Raw genomic sequence first — 26346 nt, 5'->3', positions numbered from 1 at the left:
TTCGAAGCCCTTTCATTGGGTGAGTATGGACTTTCTGGAACCATACAACAATTTTTCACTTTCTACTTGTACATAAAGCAATGTTTTTCTCCAAGCAGATAGTGGAATCTTATTTAATAACCTTTCTTGATTTGCCTCATCTTCAATAATATGCAAGATTGTTCACTCAGACTTTGATTATTATGTATTATAATCTGTGTATTTGAGCTCCTTCTGTTAAAAAAAGCCATACACACAAAGTAAATTACACACGTTAAATTTCTTGGGGATATTATTTTAGATTTAAGGTTCAGCCTTGTTTACATGGAGTGAGTTTTATCTTATTAATGCCTTTCATAGAACTTTCCCGAATTCAACCTAAGTGATTACGAACAATGATTTCAAGTCAATTCTGGCGCAGACAAAATTATTGTAAATTTATCAAACCACATGAAAATTGTTCACCCCAACCTTGAATTAAAATCATTATTCGTGGGCATCGAAGGCCAATGTAGGAAAGTAAGTTCAACAACATACCAGTTTAGCAAATTAATTATGTACGTCAGTCAACATCCTCTCATGTCAAATCTTGAAAGGCCATATTTAACACGCGGATAAGCAAGTTCTACAAGAATGTGCTCATTGTAAAATGCCTCCAGTTTTGGGAGCACTGAACTCCAGAATTTACGATCAAAGTTTACTGTCGAAATGAAAACACCTTCAATGTCTACAAATGATCTGTCTGTAAGCTCTTTAACTCCCTTAATCACCAGATCCACCCATGATTTCTCTGTAACAAACAACTGTTGCTGGACTTGATAGTGATACTTGTGTTTCTGGTTGATAACCAGCTGTCCATCAGTTGAACCAGGAAGAAAGATTCTTTTTCTGATAAGTCCATCATGCAAAGTCTCATTCTCCTTTAGGAAGACAAGTTTTATTTCAATAAGTCCACTGGAACTTGGCTCAGTGGAGTCGGCATTGTATACTAAGCCATCTGGAGATGCAGCCAAGAAATTATGTGATTTGCTGATGAAAAGTCCACATGGTTTCACTAGGACATTTTGATTGTTCAGTTTCCTTGATTTGATGTATTCTGCAATAACAGCACCTTCTCTTGACAAGCCCTCTTTCATATAAATTGTTTGAGGGATCTGCTTGTAATGTAAGACTTCACTAATGGCCTTTGTAGGGGAGGTAGTTGCTTGCAGAGTGGCAATTCGATGGCATTTAGATGCAGTCATTCTTATTTTTCGATGCAGATTCCAGTTTTCATTTACTGATTGGCCCATGGTTTCTTTTTCAATTTGATTAACATCCTTTTCATCAGCAAAGAGCCTTTTCTTAACTTTTATGCACCTTTCCTTTATTTCTTCCAAACTCACTGGATGGCATTTCACTGGTGATAACAGTTCAGTTGACACTGGACTACCATTTCCTTGTTCTGGTTCAACTGGTTCAATGTGAGTCAAGGGTGTGCAGTAATTATGTTCAACCAAAATCGTTTCTTTATTTTCCTCCAAAGTTTTCTGCGGTAAAATGAGACTTAAGGCCATTTTCTTGCCTGTCTTATTCTCAATCTCCTTGACACGGTGCAATAAATTATACATGTCAGTGTTTGTATTCAGGTACTGCTGGTGTGGTGCTCTAACATCCCTTGTTGATGGAGGAGATTTATCCTCACTCTTGCTTAGTTTGCCATGTAGATGTTTTTTAAATTTGGCTTTGGCAATTGGCAGATTGTCAATCTTTCTTTTTCTTGGGACATTCCATGCACATGGCTTTGAAGTGCAAGAAAGTGCAGGGGTTAAGGAAGGATTTACAGGTGCTTTACTTTGTTTGAAGAACTCCTCCAGTGCAAATAGTGTTGAAGTTACATGGTTGCAACGCCCGTCAACTCCAGCTGGGCAACCATCATAAGCTGTTACTACACTGCCATCTTTGTTGAAAACAATGAAGCAATTATACAACACTGTCTTTTTCATTGATGGAAGAACTTGACTTTTAACATAAAACTTTCCGTCAGATTCCCTGCATTTAATGCTAAGGACATGGCCAGATTTAAAAAAATTGTATCCCTTGACAAGAGGTTTTGCTGTGGATAATTGCTTCTTAGCATCACTCTCTTCAATCATGTACCTCCATATTGTACCAAATGATATAGCAGGTAAAATATTCAAATCCTCTGTAAATCCGTCCACTGGAAAGTTTTCTTTGAGTTTTTTAGCGTTAATTTCTTCCATGAGTCCCAGGTCTGCCTTAGCTTTAGCCAAATGGATTCCACCATCAGGGTTCTTTTATCTTCGAGCTTAGGCCACCAGCAATATAGTCTTTTACCCTGAAACACAATAGACAAAACACGAACGTATTAACAATGTTCTCAGAAAATTGTCGACTAGCATCGTAATGTAAAGTACAGGGGGCAATAATAAGAGTTCTCGAATAATTTCAAAGCTTTCTTACCTTTGAACAAGCTGCATTTTCTTTCCAGTTGTTTTAGCTCCACGGCAAAGAAGCCATCGCTGCAGCTGTTTCACGGTGCATTCTTCTGGTATTTCCCGAGGTAAAATTGCTCCTGGTACATCTTCTTCTCTTAGCTTTACGCTGTCAGATTTGTTTCTTTCGATAACTTCGACCTTATCGCTATTTTGCTCTGTTAAAACCTTGCTGTCACTACTACATTCCGCGCTAAATTCCGCCATGTTTTTGTTTTACTTACGTCCCCCCAAACAGTCCCATAAGCGCTTGCGCGGCGACTTCGGTTCCAGGCTACCACTCTTTTCCAAAGTGGGCTATTTGAAATCACAAGTATGATTTCAGACCAGTTGCACGACGCGAGATTCAATTACCACTTTATTACATCCATTTTGAAATCGCCCAAATACAGGATTTGGTCAGTTCAAATATTTCATTGATGTAGTACTGAGCTAGTTTGAAATTAAATTCATCCATTTTGGGGGGGGGGAGGGGGGGAATAAGAGTTTTGGAAATTTGTTTTTAGTGTAGCCTCCTCATTGGCTGGAAAAAGATGCGATTTAAGGCAAAAAATGGTGTGGTTCGTGAATAAATCGCACCAATTAGAGCCAATCAGATTAAAGGGACCACCAGTGATTTCAAAATGGGTGTAATAAAGAGAGAAATCCTAACTATCGTAATTGGGGAGTGAAAAGGTTTGAAACGAAAAATAAAAGAAACACTTTTCTAGGTTTCGCCGGCCTATGTTGATAGCGGGGTTAGAACTAAGATTTTTTTCCCCACTGAATCGTTCAGCCTGCAGTATGATAAAATCAGTGTTCTTTTCGCGTGAATCATCCTAACAGAGACACACGGTGGGTTACCTCCCCTTATTTCTTCGTGGGGAGAAGGTAGATGAACCCAGGCAAGCCAAGATCGCACTAATCTCACATTACTGTTGCTCTTCTTTGAGGGAAAACCATCAAAGTTGTCCTCATGGCTGGGAGTTGCGAGGTAACTCGTAGGTCAGATAATACAATTCAGACGTTGATGTGCTGAAAAAGAATGTCAAAAGTCAGAAGCCATGACCAAATTCACGCTAAAAGGAGATCGAAACGTGGAAGTACCCTTTCGCTTGTTTTAAGTAGTCGGTTTATCAACTCGAACAAACCAAAAGTAAGGAGACACACCATTTCAATTCCATGCAGGGTATCCGCCGCTTTCGCCCCCTATCGAGTTCACCCCTACCTCATACCGTGTTCGTCCCCACACTTTTCGAGTTCGACCCCATCAAGTCGAGTTCGCCCCTTGATTGAGGGATATCCAGATGAATGAATGAAATAAAGCTAAACGGGTACAAGTCTAACAACTTAAGCAATGCTGTCGCGATGAAAGCATGTTTTGCATCTTCTCAAGTCTGGTTGTTACGATCAACACATTTCGTGTTCGTTAGATAAATCGTGTGGTTCTCTTTATCACAAGTTCAGTGTATACAGTTATTTCTGGTAACCTCAGATCCCACGCAGAGTATTTAGTTGATTCCGTCAACCCAGTTCCCAAGCAGGTTCCACGCAATTGCCGAAATTCAAAATGGTCGTCGCTGACGTGACATTTGGCACATTCTGCTAGTGCCTTCGTCACAAATCAACTCATCTGGATATCACTCAATCAAGGGGCGAACTCAACTTGATGGGGTCGAACTCGAAAAGTGTGGGGGCGAACACGGCATAAGGTAGGGGCGAACTCGAAGGGGCGAACTCGATAGGGAGCGAACGCGGTGCAATTCCCATGCAGACATTATGCGATTTATTAATTCATAAATCTATGTATTTATTCATTTGTCTGTATCTTTTTTGTTTTTGTTTTTTTGTTTATTTATTTCCATGCTTTCTTTCCTCTTCCTATTAAACCAGGGCTTAATTTGACATCCTCGTTTTAGACATGGGCACGCTTTATTCCCCCCTAAATGACGGGGGTATCAGTGGAGTCCTGGAGCCAAACCCCGGTCAGTGCGCCTGACTGAAAATTCCCCTTGAGTTAAAGGAAGGTTCTTTTGCATGTTAGCGTGGCGGGTGACCCAAATTGCCTCAAGATCGTCACGTATAGTCTTCTTGAGAGGGAAAAAACATCATTTCGTTTTGAAGCGTTTTCTCACCACGACACCGTTCATTATGTCGTCAGAAAATGGAATCGGGGGTTCGCCTGCCGAAGAGAAGGTCACATTGGGGTATAAGGAAATAATATTGCATCAGATATTTTAAATTTCGCTTAATGGACAACCCTCATTTTTTAAACATTATATTGGTCTACAGACCCGATGGCCAGCCTTTGTCGAAGAAAGCCTTGAAAAAGATGGAGAAGGAGAAAGAAAAAGAGAAGAAGAAGGCGGAAAGAGAAGCCAAACAGGTCGGAAAAAGCTTCTAAGAATAAAATTAAACTCAATTTAAGACGACGCAGCCAGCCTCTAGGTCTATCAATGGAAATTTTTTATATAAAAATACTGTACGAGACCTAAGGCTTTGATTTAAACCGGAATTAAGAAAATTTCTAAATTTTTTTTGTGAAGCTCGTTTTATCTAAACTACAATTTTTTTTATTTGTATCCATTGCTCATTTACATGTACTCTCATTTTATATAATCAGGTCAGTAAACAGCTGTACCAGTAGAAAAGTACTTAATCTGCATTTTAGATGAGATTCATTCATAAGTGTCTTTCATCAACTTGTTACATATATTGATAGAATTTTAGTCAATTAAAGACTGGAAAGGGAAAGCTCTCTTTTTTTGGAAGATTTCTTAACCTGATAGCTCTTTTAACCCTGATGAATTGTCTATTTTTATGTGGCATTAGAGGACCACTGTTTCCTTATCACCAGTACTGGAATGTAATTCTTAACTTCTATCTTTTTTTTCCATTCACAGGCTGCTGAGGCAGAGGCTAAAGATGCCGAGGTAGGATTTGTTGTGAGTGTGTAGCATCAATGCATAAGTTGTAAGAGACTGCCTTTAGTACATGTTGAGGATGTTTTAATCCATGCACTAAAAATACTCTTTGTAGCTTAACTGAAATGATTGTGTAAATCATTTTGAGTTAGAGGTTAATCCCTAGTCTCTGTTTCAGTGACAAAAAAAATTACAGATGTTTCATTGCTAAATACATTTTTTTCATTTTCTCATGTAGGACTATGCAAAGGATCGCTATGCTGTCCTTCCAATGGCCCAATCTCGAGAGAAAACATGTAAGCATTTCTCAAAGAGCTTGAGATAATACTTTTTGCACCTGCAGTAGCTTGATGAAATTTATCTATTAGGGAGTATTTCTAATACCACCTCACTCAAATGAGGCAAAAGAGGTTAAGTCTGTGAATATGAAAGCAATCTTCACAGTAATGAATACTACACAACCAGTATTGAAAATAAGGCCTTAAAAAAAATTCAGGCCTGTACTGGATTTGAACCCATGATCTTTGTGATATCAGTACAGCACTCTACCAACTGAGATAACAAGCCAACTGGGAGCTGGTCATTATGCTGGTTCATAATAAGCTGGTGAATTGATAAATCAATGACTGTGAATATATGGAAATCTTATATGTGAACTGTGGTTTTTAAGAAATGAATATGAAAGCCATATACGCAGTAATGAACACTACTTAAGCAGTACTGAAAGTAAAGAGGTTAAGAGGCTAATAACAAGAGGTTAAGTCTGTATTCAAGATTCAAGTTATGTGGCTCTACCAGTCCATCACAGAAACTCCCCTCCCCTCCCCCTGTTTGGTACTGAGAATTTTCCTCAAGTACCCCTGAAAGTTTGCTGGTACATTCCATACCCCTGGGTGGAGAGAAGCCTTGTAAGTTTAAAATGTCTTCCATAGGAAAACAGACTCACAGCCATAGGGCCCTCAGAGTTCCCAGGGTTTAGCTATTTCTTTTGTATTCTTTGGGTGTTTGCAAAGTTTATTTTTTCAGGATTTTTTAGAAACTAGGACTATATAATTTGAATGCTTCTTCATCATAATGTTTAATATGTTATGTTTTGTTGTCTTATGTAGCCAAAGTCTGGACTAAAGTGAAAGATCTGACCTCTGAGGCTGTTGGTAAAAGAGTTTTAGTGAGGGCACGTCTTCACACCACAAGAGGAACAGGTAGTACACTTTCTTGTTTGTTTTTTTGTTTGAAATGTTAAATATTGATATATGATTGTGGTTTATTGGTGTCTAGAGTAATTTTGAATAGTGCTATTTTGAAGTGGTTCTTGCTGAATGTTTTGAAGTCAAATTAAAAATTTGCAATTAGATATTTTTTGTCATCAATATTTCAACATTTTGTGTCCCCAAAGGTAAGCAGTGCTTCATGATTTTACGTGACCGCCAGTACACTGTGCAAGGAATCTGTGCTGTGAATGATGTCATCAGTAAAGGAATGGTTAAGTTTGCAACAGGGTAGGTTCAATAAAGTCAGTTAAGTTAAAGCTGTATTAATAACCTCTACACCCTAACATCAGTATGAATATTCTCATTACTGTTCTCTTTACAATTCCAATGGTATCGATGAGGAGAATTTTTAATCCAGAGCTTTTTTAGTCAGTGATTGTTTCCTTTATTCTGATGACCTTTATGTGTGATTCAGGGGTGATATTGAAAAGAGAAATTAGATGCTAGTCACTCATATTGTTTAAAGGATTAACTTAAAATTGAAGTTAACTCCAATCTTGGGGACAGTGTTATTTCAGACAACCAGCCTATTGCCAGTGAAGATTCTTACCATTACCCATACTTAACTGTGTCCCAAAAGATGGGCACTGTAACAACAGCTGATGGAAACCTGTTGCTGGAATCTGTTATGAGCAGATTTAATTTCTGTCTTATTTTGATTATATTTTATTATAGGATAAACAAAGAGTCTATTGTTGATGTTGAAGGAGAAGTGAAATCTGCTGCTCAGAAAGTTCAGAGCTGCTCTCAAGAAGATGTGGAGATCTTTGTTGATAAGGTTAATTTTTAACTTAGTTGAAATATATGGAAACTGCTCACTCAAACGAATTTGAATTTTTTCTCCACACTGCTGAAAACAGAGATCTATGTTGAACTGAGACAGAGACATCAATTAAAATTTATTTCTCTTAGTATTTGTGGAGTATTTTTACTTGTTTTGTGTCTGCAGATTTTTGTTGTAAGTTTGGCTGAGCCAAGACTACCCCTGCAGATTGACGATGCCTCACGCCCTGAAACTGATGAGGTAGGACATTATTTAATATAGTATAAAATGTATATGTTGGATGATAACAAAATCATGACAGAACTGATAACTTATATCAGCAAAAACTCAAAGTCTATTTTATTAGTTGCTAAAATTAAAAGTAGTCCACTGGATTAAGCATTTTTTTTCCTTTAATTTTTATTCAGGAACAAGCTCATGTGAATCAAGACACCAAGCTGGATAACAGAATTATTGACCTCAGGGTACACTTTGCCGTGCTATTAGTATAGGTAATAACATGATTTTGAGTGCTATTTGGTGTAAATGAGCATTTATTTGGTAAATTTTTCGAAGACAACAAAATTGCACAAGCAGGTAGGGCAAGTGCAATTTGTAGTCTTTGGAAAATTTACAAGTGCTTATTTACACCAAATTTCACGATAAATCATGTTGTTACTTGTTAATGATTTACATGAAAAAGCATCACATTAGGTAAAGACAGAAACAATTTTGACTGTGCATGCAGGCCCTTTTGTAATTTGCACATGTGTTACATGAAAAGCACTCATTTTCAGCCACTTAGATGTGCATAATTTTGTCATGTGTTAACCCCTTGAACCCTTTTCCTTGCAATATCACCCCTCAATCAAACATTAAGTTCACAAGAATAGAAGAAATAATCACCAATCAAAAGAGATTTTGTTTGCTTAACAAATTCCCCTTGCCAGCACCTTAGGAATTGTAAAGAGAACAGTATGGAGAATATGCATACTGATGTTGGGATGTAAAGGTTAAGAAGAATAGAGATGGGGCAAGGTTAGAAGACCAGCCTCTTACCATTGTGGCCTGCTCATTCTATTGTTTTCTTTCTTTCCACTGATACTAAAACTCCAAATTCAAATTTGACCAAAGACTATTGGAATCACAATGCAGGCCTTTTTCCCTTTTTTTCTTTTTTTCAAGTTTGCACTTTGGGCTTTTATATTTGTGCTAAACCTAATATGCTGTCAGTATTACTCCCTGTTCCAACCTCTCCCTGTTTTAAGGGTGTCATTACAATTGCTTCCTTGTCTGACATGTGATTTGTTTACAGACTGTTCCAAACCAAGCCATTTTCAGTATTCAAGCTGGTGTGTGCCATTTATTTAGAGAGTTCCTCGTGTCTCAAGGATTTCATGAAATTCATACTCCTAAGATAATTTCAGGTTGGATTGGATTAGACATATTGTTGGTCATTTGCAATAGATTATGATTTCTGTACTGTAAGTGATGTCCTATTGAAAGTAGACAGATGGATGTTTACTTTTCTTCATCTTCTACAATTTTGTTGTTTAGAGGGATTAATAGCTGTGCAACTTTGCACACAGTATTACTGGACTGCAATAATTGGCTCTGCTGTTGTTGTTGATAATATTTGCATGTGATCATTTTTAATGTCGATTTTCTTATCCTTTATAGCTGCGAGCGAGGGAGGTGCAAATGTGTTTGAAGTTACTTATTTCAAAGGTAAGTTTTCAACCTCACATATTTTATATTTGGTGGTTTAGCAGGAAATGAGAGAGGTTTGTCTTAAAAAAGGACAGTCAGAATTTACAGTAATCACAGTCTAGAATTTTGAAAGTAGTTTGCAAAAAAACAAGACTGTTTAAGAGCAGAGGTTTTACTTGTCTGTGCTGGTTGCCAACCTGTTTTTCAAAATCCAATCCTATGTGGTGGTTGCAAAATTATTTTTCAAAATGCATCCTTATTTGATTGGTCCACCATTCCCTAGGATGTATCCATTTTGTTTGTATTTGGAGTAAAATTTATTGTTTTTATTGAAAATAGGAAAGGCATATCTGGCCCAGTCCCCTCAACTTTACAAGCAGATGGTACTTTGTGCTGACTTCGATAGAGTATTCACCATTGGATCAGGTGCAGAGACTAAAACTTGAAAATTGTTATTTAAATGTATAACATGTATCGTGAGCGATGAATTGACAGTAACCACTGAAAATGTTCAAATTTGGACATAGTAAAGTCTGTACTTAAACCAAGAGGATCATCTAGCCAGAGCTTAAAGTGATTAGGAGTATTACTTCTCCGCCCCTGATAGAATAACAGTTCATTGCAAGGCTACAATATACCCCCAGCATTTGACCAGGCTTCCCTGACTATTTGCAGGTACACATTTATACTCCTGGGTGGAGAGAGGCATTGTGAAACTAATTAAAAGTGTCTTGTCAAAGAACATAATAAATTAGGACATTGATACATTAATTGGAGGCTTCTCTTGTAGTTTCCCAGTCTTCCATACTTCAAGACTTAATTAAATCCACATGAAATCAATTCTTTTACTTTAAATTTGAAGTTTTCCGTGCTGAGGACAGCAATACGCACAGGCACCTGACAGAATTTATTGGTCTTGATATTGAGATGACTTTTATGGAGCATTATCATGAGGTAACTCAGCCTAAAAATGTGCTAATTATGATAATATGTAAGGTGTGCTTCACTGAATGTTCTTCAGTGAATTCCCTCAATCATTTCTCTGCAAATAACATCCCAGTCTGACAGTAAGCAGAAATAATCTTCTGATCTGCATTTCCTTTACTTCAGGTGATTGACATGATTGGTCGCACCTTTGTCCATATCTTCAAAGGATTGCGTGACAGGTGACAATTTATGTGCTGTACCCATAAAGTGTGAGAGATGGTCTGAGAGTTAGGCTATTACCAGTTGGTTACTGCTTAAAAAAAGACAAATTGTCTCAACTGATACTCCTCTAAGCAGACAGGCTCTCCTTACAACTTAAATTTCCTTTGGGAAAGGATTATGAGATCCTTTTTTTTTAAATGAAAACCATATTTGTATAAAAGTTATCTCAATATAGAAGGTTGTTAAAACCCTTTTTAAAAACCCATACCAACACTGCATTTCCACTTTCCTGGAAGTAGATTTTCTCTTACATGGTGAGGAATACTTTCTAGGAATACAGTTACACCATTTTTTGAGGTTATAGCTCCAGTAAGTGAATATCCTAAATAAAATCCCTCTACCTTCTGACTATAACTCAAATCCATCAACTTCACTTCCCTGTTTGCTGCAGTGAATTGATAACAGTTCTGTAATCCACTTTGTTGTCATTGTTTTTGTTGTTGTTGTTGTGTTGACTAAACACATGTGGTTATCCTTAAAAATACAAGTTTGCTGGGAAAGTTTTCATAAGATCAAGAAACCATCCCCCCTCCCCCTGCAGGTCCTGCCTACAAGAACCTTGTTTTTTATTTAATATTGTGAAGAAAACCACAACTATTTGTGCTGCTTATTTTTCTTACTTAATCGGCAGTTTGATTGTTCTGATACTATGCTTTATATTGCTTTTTCCCTTCAGATATGCTGAAGATATTGCAAAAGTACAGAAACAATACCCAAGTGAACCTTTTAAATTTCTAGAACCAAGGTTTGTTTTGGCCTTTCTTACAACTCCTTTTGCTGAAATTAAGGAAAGATGGCCATACTTGTTGAAGTACAGTGCATGCCAATATTTTGAATGGAGAGAGAAGAAGCAAAAAAATGTTGTCTATCAGAAAAATATATTTTAACTTTTCTTGAGTATTGACTAAAAAGTACAACTGATTTGTAATGCAGAAACTCCTAATTTTTCAGTTATGTACATTTAGGAAAAAAACAAGTTAAAGTTTTTGGCTCCATGTTTTTGTCATTGTTGTGAACATAAATTTACCCAAGGGCACCACCCTTCATGCTGGCATTTTTTTTTGTTTATTCAGTTTGGTGTTGAACTATTGTGAAGGAGTTGACATGCTGAGGGAAGCTGGAATAGACATGAATTATGATGAAGATCTTAGGTATGTAAAGGGGTAACTATTTTTTTTATCTCTTTTTTATCTTGCAAGCTTTATGGAGTTGATTTTTATTGTTTGGGTCTAGTTGGTTTTACTGTTTGTCTGTATTTGTGAGTGTGATATGCCTAGTTCTCTGTTCATTTGTCTGTCCATTTTTCTGTCAGTCTGTATTTCCATCTGTCTGTCTGTATGTCTGTCTATCTGTCGGTCTATCATCTGTTTGTCTGTCTGTTTGTATGTCTGCATATCGATCTGTCTGTCTCTCTGTCTGTGTCTGCCTATCTATCATCTGTCTGTCTGTTTGTATGTCTATCTGTATGGTTATCCATTTGTATGTTTGTCTGAGTATCCTTCTGTCAGTAATGATGTCTGTCAGTTTGTTTATAATTAAACTTGTTTGTTTTTTCATAGCACTCCAAATGAGAAATTGTTGGGAAAACTTGTCAAGCAGAAATATGACACAGACTTCTTCATTTTGGACAAGTATCCACTGTGTGTCCGTCCATTCTACACTATGCCAGACCCACACAATCCTGTGAGTGAGTGTGCATAAACGCACAAAAGAAATAACAATTAGAAAACAGTATATGTTTTTATATACGACGAAGTTTGTTTTGGTATTTCTGGCTTTTTTGCCTTATTTTTCTTTGTTTATTTTTGTTTTGTTCCTTTGCTGTTTGTTTTTCCCCCTTTCTATTATTTTGCGTTTGCCTTTTAAATTGATAGTCAGTAGTCAAAGCTCTTTCTTTAAAACAAACACGACTCTGTGACAGTACCGCTGAAATTTTGCCCACCTTTATGAGAACCTGTTGGAATTCCAAACCCTGTGTTTTCTTGTCCTCGCAAAAGTTCTTCTCTTATAGCAGTTCCATGGGTTTTTGCTGTCCACTGACCGTGAAGTTTAACTTAAATACTTCGCCAAACTTGTAGGCGCCGTCAATTGCTGATCAGTAGAATGTCTTTCATTTGGGTTTTGTGAAATCCAACCGTTGCTGATCATCAAGTTTGTCGGCTTGTTTTGGGTCGTAGTAAAAGCTTGCTAACTACAGTAAAACAAAACATAACAGCAGTACAACATAACATTTTCAAATAAGCACATCTTTTTTTTAATATAAAACAGGAATGGAGTAATTCATACGACATGTTCATGCGCGGAGAGGAGGTTCTTAGTGGAGCACAGCGAATACACGACTCCGACCTGTTGGCAGAGAGAGCCAAGCTTCATGAAATAGGTTAGCTACTTTTTGGTCTATAAATCAGTATATTGTCGAAGCTTTAGCCTACATTTGAGTTGGTCAAAAGCTAACAAGATGGGGTCTAAAGACTATAATGTGGAAGGGGTTTTCAAAAGCCAATGGCTCGTACTCAGTTCCCCGGCCCCATCCACGCATGGTCATATAAAAGTTTAACTTTATTCCTCTTGTTCAGATTTGGAGAAGATCAAGGCCTACATTGACTCATTTCGTTATGGTGCACCACCTCACGGCGGTGGAGGAATAGGTAAGCTTCTCTAATAACTTGATTTCCAACATTTTCTTTCGTGTAAGTGCCTTTTTTTCACTTTTATGCTCGCTCGAAGCGATACGTTCTCAGTTATCTTGTTAAAGTTTCCTTTGATCGCCCCAGTTCTCTCCCGACTACATTGACTTTATGGTACGTTTTTTTTGTCATTTCTGTAATGACTGCGTGATAATATTGTCTCAAATTACTTGGATCGGTCTCTCTTTGTCCTAATGATTTTACACAAATTTTTGTAGGTCCAGCTTTTTCAATAACACTCATGTTTTGACTTTGGACTCTGAATTCAGCAAGTCTCTTTTTTTTTTTGAAAAGTCTCAAAGTGATTTTGATTTAATCAGAAGCTGTTATTTTTGGGCTCATTTGACTTTAACTGCGCCATAATTTTGAAGATATTCAAGCACGAGGAGACCAGATGCGAGAAATCGCCCTTTAGTTCACCTCAAATTGTGTTTCGTTTCTAACGCTTATCCTCTCTCTCCCCTCCCAGGCCTTGAGCGAGTAGTCATGCTGTACCTGGATATTCATAATGTCCGAAAGAGTTCCATGTTCCCACGTGACCCAAAGCGTGTCACTCCATGAGAGGAAGAGCTAAACCATATGGAGAAAGCCAATCAAATTTCCGTATCACTGATGCTACTTAATGAGAATGCAACCTTAAAGAAAATTCTATTTTACCTCATGATAATTCTATTTTACTTTAATGATAATTCTGTTTTCACGAAATGTAATACACAAGAAATGCTGCTGAATCTAAGCTATTATGAAATGATTGACTTAATTAGGAATTTCATTTTGATAACTTGACTCTGAAGTTTTTAACATGCGATCAGGCGTGATTGCAGGTTATGGAATACATCACTTTTCAATGCTTGTTTGTCTTTGTTTCCATAAATTTGCTGGTAGTTTGTCCAGACTTTGTTAATCGAAGTCCATCTGCGTATTTTTTTTGTATGTGTACATCTGAAGAGGTATTCAGTACGCGCCGAGCGAATTTTTCCAACTTTATCTAAGAAAAAAGAGGGGTTTTTGTTCTCCGGGTACATCGCAGGATTTGTTGTTACGACAATCACCGGTATAGTTGTGTCCAAACAAGTCGGCCAGCGATCTCTTTCTCGAACTGTACTGAGAATGTATTTTCTCAAACATGAAGAAACTGTACCCCTAAACGATGGGAAATTGAGCTCAGTTGACCAAGTGGCGTCCGGGTATCTTCTCACTTTGTTTCTATGTGGGGATTTTGCTTTTGTACCCAGATCTTCAATCCAAAAAGGTGCGAATTCTCTTACTTATATGGTTTTTCAGGCGTGCGGTTTTTTTTCTCTTTCTCTTCTTCTTTTACGGATGCGAATAGCTCGCAAGAAAAAACCTCTAAGTCGAAACTGTCTGCTTAGCAGCTTTAGTGTCAGTTTAACCTGTTAAAACCCTAAGAGCGACTAGCATCTAATTTTTCCCTACATTTTCACTCCTGAATCACACATTAAGCTCATGAGAATAACGAAAATGGTCACCAAGGAAGGAACCTTTTGATTGGCAAACAAATTCTCCCTGTTAGCACCTCAGGAAATGTATAAAGAACAGTATGGAGAATATGCATACTGATGTTAAGCTGTAAAGGGTTAAGTAAATACGGGCGATGGGAGATCACCTTCCATCATCTCGTGAGTATCATGGACGGAAGCGGGGTTATTTTGGGTTATGCCTGACCACCAAAGGATGTCTCACCTGATACGGTGGGAATGACTTCCATGTACTCATCAACAGGTTTCATTACAGCTATTGAAGGGCATTATGCAGGGCGTGTCGTGAGTTTACTTAACCCCACCTCGAAGAAAAAAACGCAGCTTAGAAGCGGTTGACACTTGTACGATAATTTAATCTTCGCCGGTCTTGTAATCGACTAAGGTCAACTGTAACGACGTTTTTTTTTTTAAATATTCTCGTAGGCATCTCTAAAAGATGATAGGTAAAAATACTAATGTGGCATAAATACTGAAGAGAAATGTTAGCCGATGACGAGCAAGCCTTAGCCATCCCATGTTTGTCCACGAGGATACGATACAATCCGATGCTATCTGATCGGATATCAAAACACAGTCACTATACAACGATAAGCTCTGTCAGATTGGGTCATTCTTTCATGTCATTCAACACTGGAAAGGTTTCTTCTTCCATCTGTTAACCTGTGCCAAAAAGAGGGAATTTTTCTCACGTTGTCGCATTATCACTAAAGCACTTTGGCTACGTTCTGTAAAGCTCTTGCCAAGTAATTCTATGGGGATAAATCTTAATTGAGAAGGACGTGTAAAGACGCTTGCTGTGTAAGAAATCTGAGATTACTTGTTGACCTAGCTTCCGGATTTTTCGGATCATTTTCGTGGGTTTTCTCCAAAAAACATACGACACTCTAAGTTTGGGGTCACATATCATGCCAGACAGAATTGCAAGGGTAGTGGAGTGAGGATGTTCGGGAAACTGTAATGAATTATTGTAAGGGGTTCAAAGTATTGTTTGCGGTCTTGGCGGTGGTAAAATTAATCCGATTAAAGGAAACACCAGACTTGAGAGTATTCCTCAAGGCATGGATACAACTAATTTACCAGAGCATGAAAATACAAATTCTTATCCCTCCTCTCTGATTATGATAATTAACTCAGTCATATCAAATGTTGTTATCTCTTCTCCTCTGTTCACAGCTGCAGTGTAGTAACTTGTGTACTGAGTCACCAGGAATGTTATATTGTTTTTTTATTGCATAGGCACTGTTTACTTACATAACAAGGAGTGAATTTCGATTACTTGCCAAAATATTTTCGGAAGTTGTTGCTTCATTGCACAGACGGATGCACGAGTTGCCCGGCCTTCTATCACTGTTGAAGCAATGACCATAGAATTGGTGTATTTGAGAAGGAATGTCGCTGTTTTGATTATCCTTACAGCCGCTGTAATATTCGCGGTAACAGCTGAAGGAAACGAAGGTACGCTATTGTGAGATTTGCAGAAGATGTATCGTGACTGAACGTATACCTCTCTTTCTTACTACTTACATAGTCACATTTCAATGCTAATTCATAACACCAAAATTGCAATCAGCTGTTTTCTTGAACGAAAGATACGTAAAATGGATTGCATTCCTTGAATTACCAAACTGTCCTTCAGGGGCTGGCCTCTTTGAAGAGACTAATGGATTTTGCGAGGAGACTTTTACCAGTCGAAGTTAACTACGATGCACTCGCAAATCTTTGCCAAGTAATGGCTCAAAGAGAGAAAATGCGGGAATTTTAGCTTTGGGTGACGCGTTTCATCATACTCTCCAGAAAATTATTTGAAACTGTGCTTTTACAACACGTTTATAGTTAACACATCGTTGCTTCGTGTTTTCATAAAAAATCTACATACCAAAATGTTTTCAAAGTTCCTTATAAAAAACCAGCCAAAACAAACTTGTCCTGATTATGTAAATGCCGTGTTTCATTATCGAATGGCTCGTAAAACTCTCCTTGGCTTTTCCGCCCACGGAATACTCTACATTTGGTAATCTGAAAAAACAGGAAAATTGCTAATAATGTGGGAGGGATTACTGTTTTTTTCAAGAGACAAAACGTGTAGCCACGAAAAAGGAAACAAATTGAACGGCTCATAAACTTGAGGCGGTATTAAAAAAGGCTAGACAGTGGGAACCGATAAACAGAACCCTGCGGTTGTTTATGTTCCCTGTTATCCTGTCATTCATACTTGCGAGGTTTCATAGTCTGACCGCCGTTAAGAAGGTATGGCGGGCACGTAAATATTTTAGAGAGGTACTTTTAATTATAATTAAATCAAGATCCTCTTAGTGGATTAATGGATTTGTTATTTATAATAATTGGATTAATGTATTTTGCCATAGGGGGGAGGGGAAATCCCCGTCATGGACTTAGTCTGTAGAGAGAGATTTTCATTTTGGGGTGGGGGGTATATCGCATGCCTTAATTTCTCTAGAGGTTTGGAAACGGGTTATAAAAACGTCATAACATGTCACATACAAGATTGGATGATTTTGGACGCGAGCCTGAAAAACTGGGTTCTAGCTTTTGCTACGTGCAACGACAAACGTTTTTACTAAACTTATGTTGTAACGAGGTTCCGTGAAACAGCTTAAAACAACTATTTTGCGAAGAAATTGTGAAAGACAGCCACACAGGTCAACCAAATATAATTATTTCTTTATAAACATGATTCTGAAATGACAAAAAAAATTGAGATTTAAGTTGACCAAAAGAGCATACTTTGTCTTATTTCTATAGTTTATAATTCACGTGAAATGTCTACTATAAACCCTTTACACCCTAACATCAGTAAACATATTCTCCATACTGTTTTCTAGACATTTCCTTAGGTGCAGCCTAGGAGAATTTGTTTAACAATCAAGAGCTTCAGTTGGTGATCATTTCCTTGATTCTTGTGACCTAGTAAATGTTTGACTCAAAGATGATATTGTGGGGGAAAAAGTCGCTTTTAGGGGTGTAAGGGCTCTTTACATCTTGTCTATTTGTTATCATTTTAGGAGATTTGTTTAGATCAGCACAAAGAAGAGCAACCCATTGTGAGGTGGCCATAAAGAAATGCACAGCAATGTACACAAAGAACTTAAAAGATATCACTTCTGATGAACATGTGTGTCTAATGTTGGCAGCTTATAAACTTTGTCTTGTGACAGACGCAGCTTCATGTACAATGGACACTACATACCACACCCTTACTACTGTAGTTTCCCAGTTGTTCCATGGTTTGTGTGTGGACAGCAGTGCGAACTAGAAGCATCATGAACAGTCTTCATCAATGGGAAAACTTTGATGTGTAAAAAGTTAAAACACAACAATTATTGCAAACCAGCGGGAGTAACAAGTACAAGAACAGCACAAGATCGTTTCATGACTCATGGGATTTGCTGCAGATGTAACAGGCTCTCTAATTCTTTTGCGAGAAATGGGATAGCTCTCCTCCCCTGAATGTCCATCAACTCTCAAGAAACTTTCTACCAATACTTCAATGACGTGCTACAGATAGTTTCAAAAAATTAATATGGGTTCAATCAATTTCCACTACCCATGTATTAAGGGAGGGGGAGAAAGAAATGGAGTGGGGGGGGGGGGGGGAGAGGAACATAGGGGAGGAGGAAGCAGGGTTGACTATTCTGAGTAACAGCTGGTAGTCAGGTTGACTGCAGTAAGATGCCATGACAGGACTCATTGACATGTAACACCCACCTAGCATCATTAAAAGAAGTTATTAAAGAATAAATAAAGGAGATAAGTTTGTAGAGAAACTGTAATGCTGGGTCAGTGGGAGTATAAAAGGATGGTTTGGTTCCATCAGCTTAGTTGATGATGTAAATTGGCCATTGCAAGCAGCTGCCAAGCTGATGTTTTGAGTGTTAACTCTTTGTCATTCCCTCTCAAGGAATAATCCAGCATAAATTCACAACTAGAGAATTTTTTTTATTCTGTAGAGGGCTTTGTTTTGAAAACCTACATACTAAGGGAAATATTTGTTAAAAGATGTGACTGCCAGAACTAGAATGAAACTACCATCAATATCTAATGATTCTAACCTCATCAAGATTTAAATAAGATGTTCCTGAATGATCAGTAGCAAATAATTTCAGCTGATTTTGTTAAACATGGCAAAAACTACAGCAGTTGTCAAACAAGATGCTCCTGCATAAGGAACACTTGAGTCTAATGATAACTTCCAACTTCCACAGTCCTTCATGTTTTGGCTCCTTAACACTTCAAAGCAAGGGAAACTTAAAAAAAACACTAGCAGTGAGACAGCTTGTCTATTACCAATATCAAGGAAGATGATGTCTAAATTAAGATATGATAGAGGCCAAGTAGTCCTTTACTTCTGCAGGGGTGAGACGACGGAAGCCTTGCTCATTACACACCCCTAACTCAATATTGTCTTCTGTCATTTGTCCTTCAAAACTCTCCTGCATTGAGACAAAAACAAAGGAGAGAGCAGTTTAGTAGTTCCTAGTAGTCTAGCACTTTCTCATTTTATTTCCCAGCCTGTTAGGCTAAGGCAATCTCCTTTTACCTCAGGAAATACAATTTTAGAAAAACATTATTCTTAACAATTTCCACTTTTTAGGAAAATGATGTTCAAAAAATTGTTGTTGTGAACTCACCTTAAGAGTCAAGATTGCTGTATGGATAGCATCTTCTAATTCAAGATTTTCATTATACCTGCAAAGTGAAGATGTCATCTAACTATAAATGAGATCTTAAAATAGAGACCAATGACAAAAATGGGAAAGTTCATCAAACTAGAGATGAACCTAGGTCTTGAAGCATAAGACAACAAAATAGGTCATTTACACATTGGGAAAGTCAGGTAAGGATCCCTCAAAAATAAAATCAAGAGGTGAGAAGACATGTTTTTCCAACTTTTGGATCTATGGATGCCATCTATACTATTGTGCCAGTTACTGAAAGAGTTAACATCAATTCTCTCCAGTTATAATCTCAAGACTTTAGTTTTGGTGATTTGAATATGTATAACCATCTTCCATTTGTATTATTCAACAAACAAACAAACAAAGCAACAAGTAACATGACAGACTGTGAAATTTGGATTTGATTAATCAAGGCATATCTAAAGGATAATCACAGTATATAGAACTTACCTCTTTTCAAGAAAAGTTTTGCCATTGATATAGTTTTTGCCCATAGCAGTGGCCTTCCAGGCAAAATACGATCCCTGAAATACACACAATTTTGTAAGTATTTTGTTCATAGAGCTTAGTTAATATCTGTGAGATGAAAGTGACTGATCTAAGGTGGTACCATGTAGGTCAACAAAAATGTGAGGTAGTCTGAGTTAAAATTTTTTACTGCAAGAACCTTCCAATAGTAACAAAAACTACTCTTAACAGGAAAAGAGACAGTCAAGCAGCAGACTCTCTAATAGAAAGTATGAACTAACCATATACTTCGCAAGCCTGATAAGTTTCATGACAGAGTTTGTCAGTCCTAATTGACTGTTGTTAGTCATTTGTAACACCGCAGGCTACAAGCTGTATTCTCCCTTCATGAGCTGTTTTGTAAAATTTGGTTTCATACTGCACAACTCCAACTTTAAACCCTTATGGCCGGTTGTCATATTAACTTACATGTATAACCTGGATCAATATCAGTATCTGGGCAACTGCCCACCTACCCCTCACCTAACTCAACAACAGTAAATTGATAACAAGTTGAGGTTAATGTTGGGTTAAGGGAGGGGTAGGTGGGCAGTTGCCCAGATACTGATATTGAACCTATAACCTTATGTAAAATTATTAGAGTGTGTCTCTTACATCTTACAAAGAACACAAATTACTTCCTTACCGATGGATCACATTGAAATAAGTATGGCCTGTCATCATCCCACCCAGCAACAAGAAGAGACACACCGAATGGTCGAACACCACTAGAAAAAGACACAAAAACAATGAGACAGCAATAAATCTCATATGCACAACTTGAAAAATAACATTGACTAATTTACGAGATTTTCTTCTGCTAGTTGCACTACTGGTAGTGTACTTACCCTGACTGGGTGTACTCCTGGACCACGGATGCAAGTTTTTGAACCAACTGTGCAGTTGGTATTTCCTCCTGATACATTAGATAGTATTGCTGTGCTATCTTCCTGGCATGTCGAACCAGAACTCTGTGAGTGAAAAAAAGTAGTACTTTTGGCAAAAAAAAATTACCACTGCATATTTGAAAACAGAATCTAGATTGAATCAAATTCTATATAAAAGTTGAGTGATGGTCACAGCTCTCATCTCATATTAAACTGTTTTTGTTTAGCTTTGTCTTTTTTTTCCCACCAGCCACACAGTGGATTGAATTATTTTTCGTATCCAAAGCAATTTGGAAATGAGTTCTTTATGACCAGATCAACCAAAGACTAACAATGAATATATCAAATTATTAAACATTCAACCTTTCCTATTTCACTTCTTATGCAAACTTGAGAAAATCAACTCATTTCATCAGAAGAAGATTAGCAGAACTAGCAGAAGGAAGGCAAAGCATCAAATATAGCAGTAGAAGCCACAAACAAACCTGTAGTCTGGGCCCATTCCACTATAAACCATTCCAACACTCTTTGTCACCATTTCCACCTGAAAGCAAAAGGTAAAAGAAAATCTTCACAAATAACTTCCTAGTATGATGGGGTTTTTTTTAGGGCAAATATGGACAAACAATGGAATGAACATTTTCAATTAAACTCAGAGTGTTAAGCTGTAAAAAATGCTAACTGGAAGGAGGCAAATCAGTTGGCTATTTATCATTTCGCGAAGTGCAGCTAAGCTGTTGAACTCAGGGCAACCACAAAATCTAACTTGTAGTAGTGCAGGGCTTGAACACAAAGCTACTGCATTACAATAGCCTTCTGATCTCTTGGCTCCTCTGCCTCAAAATGTCAACAAGTCTGAGGCTATGCATAAGATACACTGACAAAATTTTCAATATAAAAATGCCCAAATTTTAAAAAGGAAAATGAAAATTAACAAAAGCATCTTGCCTCCTTCATGATAACCCACTCTTTTTATTGGTAAAATATATGACAAAAACAATGTGATTTTATGTGCAAATGCTGGACATAAATAAGTTCACCATTTTAATCTGTCAGCAATGTTTTTGATTGTAACAAATAGAATCCAACCTTGTTGATTGTACTGTCATCGTACAAAACTGACTTCTGTTTCTTTTCAGCAGCAAGGACAACTCCATTTGATGCTTTTTTTAAAATATTTAAAAAAAGTAAAAAATTTAAAGTGAAACTTAAAGTATATATTAGGGCTGCTAACAAAACCTAAATGTACAAAACTTACACTACAATTGCCCACTTGAGTGGTTAAACAAATGTAATCAGTTTTCTATCTTATTGGCAGAGCATAGGGGATGACAATTTACCCTTCAGATACATCAGTGTACTTATCCTCCATACTTTCCCTGTGAAATTGCTATGGTGCAGAAATTGAGAATTTGCTGAACAATCACAAGCCTCTTTAGAGAACAATCATCTCCCTTATTTTCAGGGTTGATATTGTAAGGAGAGGTTTGATGGTAATCAGTGTAAGGGATTACAGAGTTAAATTTCTGGTTGATAGGAGGGGCACTTATTTGATGAGGGCTTGTTCTAAGGGACATGTCAATGAAATAATTCACAGTGAATACAGTTTTCATTTCATGACATTCTCCTATATTCAAGACTATTTACTGTCACTAAAACTGACCTTTTATACCCACAGAAGGCCCTCCTGCTGCTACAGCTGCCAGAGCATATTCTATCTGAACAAGTTTTCCAGAAGGACTGTGGACCAAATATAAAAACACACTCTAGCAAAACTTTGCAGAGATTATTGTCTTCTCCCCTGACTGTGATAGAGCAAATTTTGCAAGTCCACAGAAATTTTTGCAAATTTAAAGATTTTAAAAATTATTCCAAAAATAGCCATTTCCCAGATGTGTTTGTTGAAGTTTAAATTGATTTCAGGTTTAATCAAAACTATAACAAAATTATCAAACATGATTGGTTATCACCAGCCTGATTTTAGTACTAATAGGACAGTGTACACATCATGCTTGTAATTTGACAGTGTAATAGGACAATTGAAGGGACAGTAAACATGTCATGCCTGTGAAAGTGGACAGAATGCACCGTGTGTGCATACTGTTTTCTTGTGTTTTTCTGAGTTAACTGTTGTTTTTTTATTAAAACATACAACCAATGTTTAGTTTCTTTCTCAAATTTTGTCATAGTTTGGATTAATCAGTAACAGGACTTTGTGTCATCCAAGTCTGTCTGTAACCATATTTGCGATTAACAAATTGGACTCCTGCTTTGTGGTCATCCAATTTTGTTAATCACTCATATCATTACAGGCTGAATTGGACTCCACTTGGTCCTATTACCACTATAAATAATTTTAAACTAGTTTGATTTGTATCCCCATTTGTTTAAGGATTATGGCAATGTACCTGGCACAATTGAGAAATTGGTGCAAATTAATTAAAAATTTTCAAAGTTATTTTTGAAATGATTTTCAATTTAGACTATATGTATTACACATCCATCTGTCCACATGTATCATGTGACTGAATGTTAGCTCAGAGATGCAACACTGTCAGTTTTACCTAAGTATGACTGACTGAAAGTCAGACCATTTACTGTTTGATTGACTGAGACACATGCAATGAAGAATACATGGCTATTTCAAGACAACTTCATATATATGTGTTGGTGGAATTTGAAAGGCGAATTACTTAAAAATACCCTAAAAATTTTCATTCAACAAATGCAATTAAGCAACCGGATATGCTGTTGTTTGATTACGGTACGATATGTTCAAACAAAAATCCACCCCTGACTGAAGAAATTGAAAAATTTCCTCTTAAAATAAAAGTCACCTAAGCTAAGCTAGTACTGAGCTCAAGCTTACGTGCACGTGTTAACGTTATTTAGACCGTGGTTATGGTACACAGATGTCCACAAAAGGAACAGTAGAAGCTATAAATTACTGAATCACCAATTTTCACACTCTAAAATTACTTGGGAGTTGGTTAAACACCAACAGAAATGATATTTGTCGAAAATTTTTCAATAAAAGTAATATGGAAGACAATGCAGTCTACGTGAAGGCAAGGTAAGTGGCATCTAATTCTGGGTGACTTGTTTCATATTTCCCGACGGAATAATTAGCCATAATAACATCTTGTTTGTACTGCTAAAGATTCTTTTAGGTCTTTGAGGGAAAGAGAGAATAAAATAATTAAACTGTACCTGAAAGTTGTTAGACTAAAGCTGTATCTTTCCGTCATTTTGGATCAGGGTTAACACTAATGCACCGCGACACTCTGACTCAGCAGTGCTTGGTATCCAGGGTGCCACTCGGTCGTATTGCTTAGGCTTGGTTGCCAATGTTCATTGATTTCGTGTTTTCCATGAGCTTTGATGTTGCCCATGTCGATTTGAGAGAAGTTTACTAATTGCACGGATATGAGCCGCCCTTATCGCAATCGAACGCGATACAGGCAACATCCCTACAAACATTCGACAGAATCAAGCGCTGTCAAGCAAGAAAGAGTGTTTGAAGATAAAAACTTTTCATCATCACTGCATCCAACTTCTGCATCAGATAATGGCGGTAATAGTCAACTGCCAGGCTGGGATTACCTTCTGCGTCGCAAAGTTGAAAGTATTAACGATCGCATTCTCAAGAGTAAAGCATCAGAATCTTATGATGGAACATCTTATAGTGGAGCTTATGAGGTGTCGTCACAGTTTGTGATCAAACAGGAGCCAGGTAATCCAACTGTAAGAGAACAATATAGTTATTCAGCGTTATCATGGACAACTTGTAATGACCGTGCTCAGGATTATGCTCAAAAGGGAAAGTTTTGGATTGAAAGGAGAGCAGAGAGAAACATCCTGGAACCTGAAGCTGGACAATCGCGTTCCGATCGACTGGCTGATGGGTATGAGAATCACCAGATGCGCAAAGTTGAATTCGAACATCCTTTGGGGTTCCGTGAAAGCCGTCATTCCAAGTACTCAGCTACAAGTTCTGGTCAAGGTAGTCATCTGACGGTCGAAAAATTGATTTCTAACATTCGAAGGGCTGTTGCTTCAAATCCAAATTTTAAGAGAAACGTAGTAGATTCCGTATGCAGTCAGACATCAGGGAATGGCAAGAAACAAAGTAGCATTTCAGACAAAAGTGTTGAGACATGCACAACAAGTTCTGAATTAAGAAACCCTGTTACTCAAGGGTCCGAGGAAACATTGACCTGTAATTTGCCTCACAGCACTGGTGATGAAGTCAAGCATGGTACCATGATGGACAGTAATGAAGAAGTTGAACATGGTTCTATGTTAAACAAGACTAGTGACATAGCAAATGGCAGGAGAAAAATAAAAAACATCTCAAAGCCAGATATGAGGAGAAATAAGCATAATCCTGGAGGATTGAAGACTCTCATCCATACTCTACCTTATCCAGCCAAAGGTGTTGAAGTGCAATACACCAAAGACCCAGTTGAAGCAGAGGCTTGGTTAAAGAATAATGTTATTGATTGTTCTGCACAAGCAGTTGGTTTAGACATTGAGTGGAAGCCCCAACTGAAAAGGAAGAAGGACGGAGGAGTAGAAAACAAGACTGCAGTGTTGCAGCTGAGTGTTGAAGGGTCATGTTTGGTTTTGCACCTTTGCCATATGGAGTCAAAACCAGTGTTGTTGAGGAATGTTTTGAGTAACAAGTTGATCTTAAAAGTTGGAAGTGGAATTTTACAAGATGTAACAAAGCTAAATCGTGACACAGGACTTAGTTGCAAGGGGCTTATGGATACACAGAAAATGGCCAAGTCAATTGGTATTCCTGTTTCACAGAAGCTAGGGCTTAAAGCTCTTGCCAAACATTTCCTTGGAATTGACCTGGAAAAACCAAAGTCAGTGTCCATGAGCAATTGGGAGAGATGTCCCTTGAGACTTAAACAAATTCACTATGCTGCATTAGATGCATGGATTGGATTGAAAATTTACCTGCATATGAAAATGGTAAAGGGCCGAGAACAAGTGTTTATGGAGGAGGATGATGAGGAGAAGCATGTAGAGACTCTCCAGTGTCAAGTGTGCGGCAAAAAGGTTAAAGGTCAAGATAGCCTGAATAAACACAGCACAATTCATCCTCAGTGCAAATGTGGACAGATTTTTTTGTCGGAAATTTCCAAGAAGCACAAGAAGAAGTGTCCTTTTGGTAGGGCTTCGGTGCAAGAAGGTCAAACTGATGATGATGTTACAGTTTGGTGCCAGGGCTGTGGAAAGAAGTGCAAGAATGAAGAAGTATTCAAGAGGCATGTAAGAGAAGTAGGGCATGTGCAATGTCCATTTTGTAACAGGTTACTTCAAAACTCACAAAGCATTAAACATATTCAGAGGTGCAAAAATATAAACTGAAAGTAGTTCTGAGTTGATCTCTGGAACATGCTATTGAGCTTGTGTTTTGTTTTCTTAGATTGTTGTTAGTTGAATTTTCTTATCTAGAATCATTTATTTGCAGAAAACTTGTATCTTGTTGCATTAGATGGAATGAGGAAAGATTGTGGCATGTTATTCTTCTCAGAAGGAGACCTTCATTTAAATTCTGGTGTGAATCAAAATATGAAATAAAGGTTATTTTTGTTTTTCATTTCTCTTCTGTATCATTTTTTACTCCAGCTGTTCTGTGTTTATCCTCATCTTTGCTGAAATGAAATAAATGATACATAATCACATGCTTCTTGGAATATGAACAAGAAGGTAGTCATAACT

The 26346-nt window shown here is 37.5% G+C and overlaps 4 protein-coding genes and 1 pseudogene across 5 annotated transcripts; 3 read left to right on the top strand and 2 right to left on the bottom strand.

Moving 5' to 3' along the window:
- Positions 1-92: 92 nt before the first annotated feature.
- Positions 93-2752, bottom strand: LOC149040777 (uncharacterized; annotated as a pseudogene). Its single transcript, XR_016179548.1, has 2 exons — positions 2443-2752; positions 93-2317 (listed from the first exon to the last, which is right to left on the bottom strand). The product of XR_016179548.1 is annotated as an uncharacterized LOC149040777 (transcript).
- Positions 2753-4424: 1672 nt separating this feature from the next.
- Positions 4425-13869, top strand: LOC113675907 (aspartate--tRNA ligase, cytoplasmic). Its single transcript, XM_027192514.2, has 20 exons — positions 4425-4660; positions 4746-4839; positions 5357-5386; positions 5616-5673; positions 6487-6579; positions 6774-6876; positions 7324-7426; positions 7598-7672; positions 7840-7896; positions 8727-8838; positions 9092-9139; positions 9461-9547; positions 9984-10075; positions 10232-10287; positions 11007-11075; positions 11404-11481; positions 11890-12013; positions 12599-12710; positions 12907-12978; positions 13487-13869. Exons 1-20 carry the CDS (start codon positions 4491-4493, stop codon positions 13576-13578), a joined length of 1725 nt encoding a protein of 574 aa, XP_027048315.2. The 5' UTR covers positions 4425-4490; the 3' UTR covers positions 13579-13869.
- A 1105-nt stretch (positions 13870-14974) lies between these two features.
- Positions 14975-18304, top strand: LOC149040776 (uncharacterized). The gene is made up of 2 exons (XM_089182884.1): positions 14975-15974; positions 17543-18304. Exons 1-2 carry the CDS (start codon positions 15878-15880, stop codon positions 17791-17793), a joined length of 348 nt encoding a protein of 115 aa, XP_089039010.1. The 5' UTR covers positions 14975-15877; the 3' UTR covers positions 17794-18304.
- Positions 18305-18455: 151 nt separating this feature from the next.
- Positions 18456-23878, bottom strand: LOC113675914 (proteasome subunit alpha type-2). The gene is made up of 9 exons (XM_027192521.2): positions 23821-23878; positions 22274-22350; positions 21700-21773; positions 21096-21154; positions 20572-20694; positions 20370-20451; positions 19667-19740; positions 19169-19226; positions 18456-18970 (listed from the first exon to the last, which is right to left on the bottom strand). The coding sequence occupies exons 1-9, from the start codon at positions 23856-23858 to the stop codon at positions 18851-18853; spliced, it is 705 nt and encodes a 234-aa protein (XP_027048322.1). The 5' UTR covers positions 23859-23878; the 3' UTR covers positions 18456-18850.
- A 66-nt stretch (positions 23879-23944) lies between these two features.
- LOC113675923 (uncharacterized) lies at positions 23945-26224 on the top strand. Its single transcript, XM_027192532.2, has one exon. It carries the CDS (start codon positions 24037-24039, stop codon positions 25990-25992), a length of 1956 nt encoding a protein of 651 aa, XP_027048333.2. The 5' UTR covers positions 23945-24036; the 3' UTR covers positions 25993-26224.
- The last annotated feature ends 122 nt before the right edge of the window (positions 26225-26346 follow it).

This window comes from Pocillopora damicornis, chromosome 9 (assembly GCF_964200805.1).
Source record: "Pocillopora damicornis chromosome 9, jaPocDami1.2, whole genome shotgun sequence".
Classification (NCBI taxonomy): Eukaryota; Metazoa; Cnidaria; class Anthozoa; order Scleractinia; family Pocilloporidae; genus Pocillopora; species Pocillopora damicornis.
Note: the sequence above shows the minus strand (reverse complement) of the source record. Positions and strands in the feature narration are given on the sequence as shown.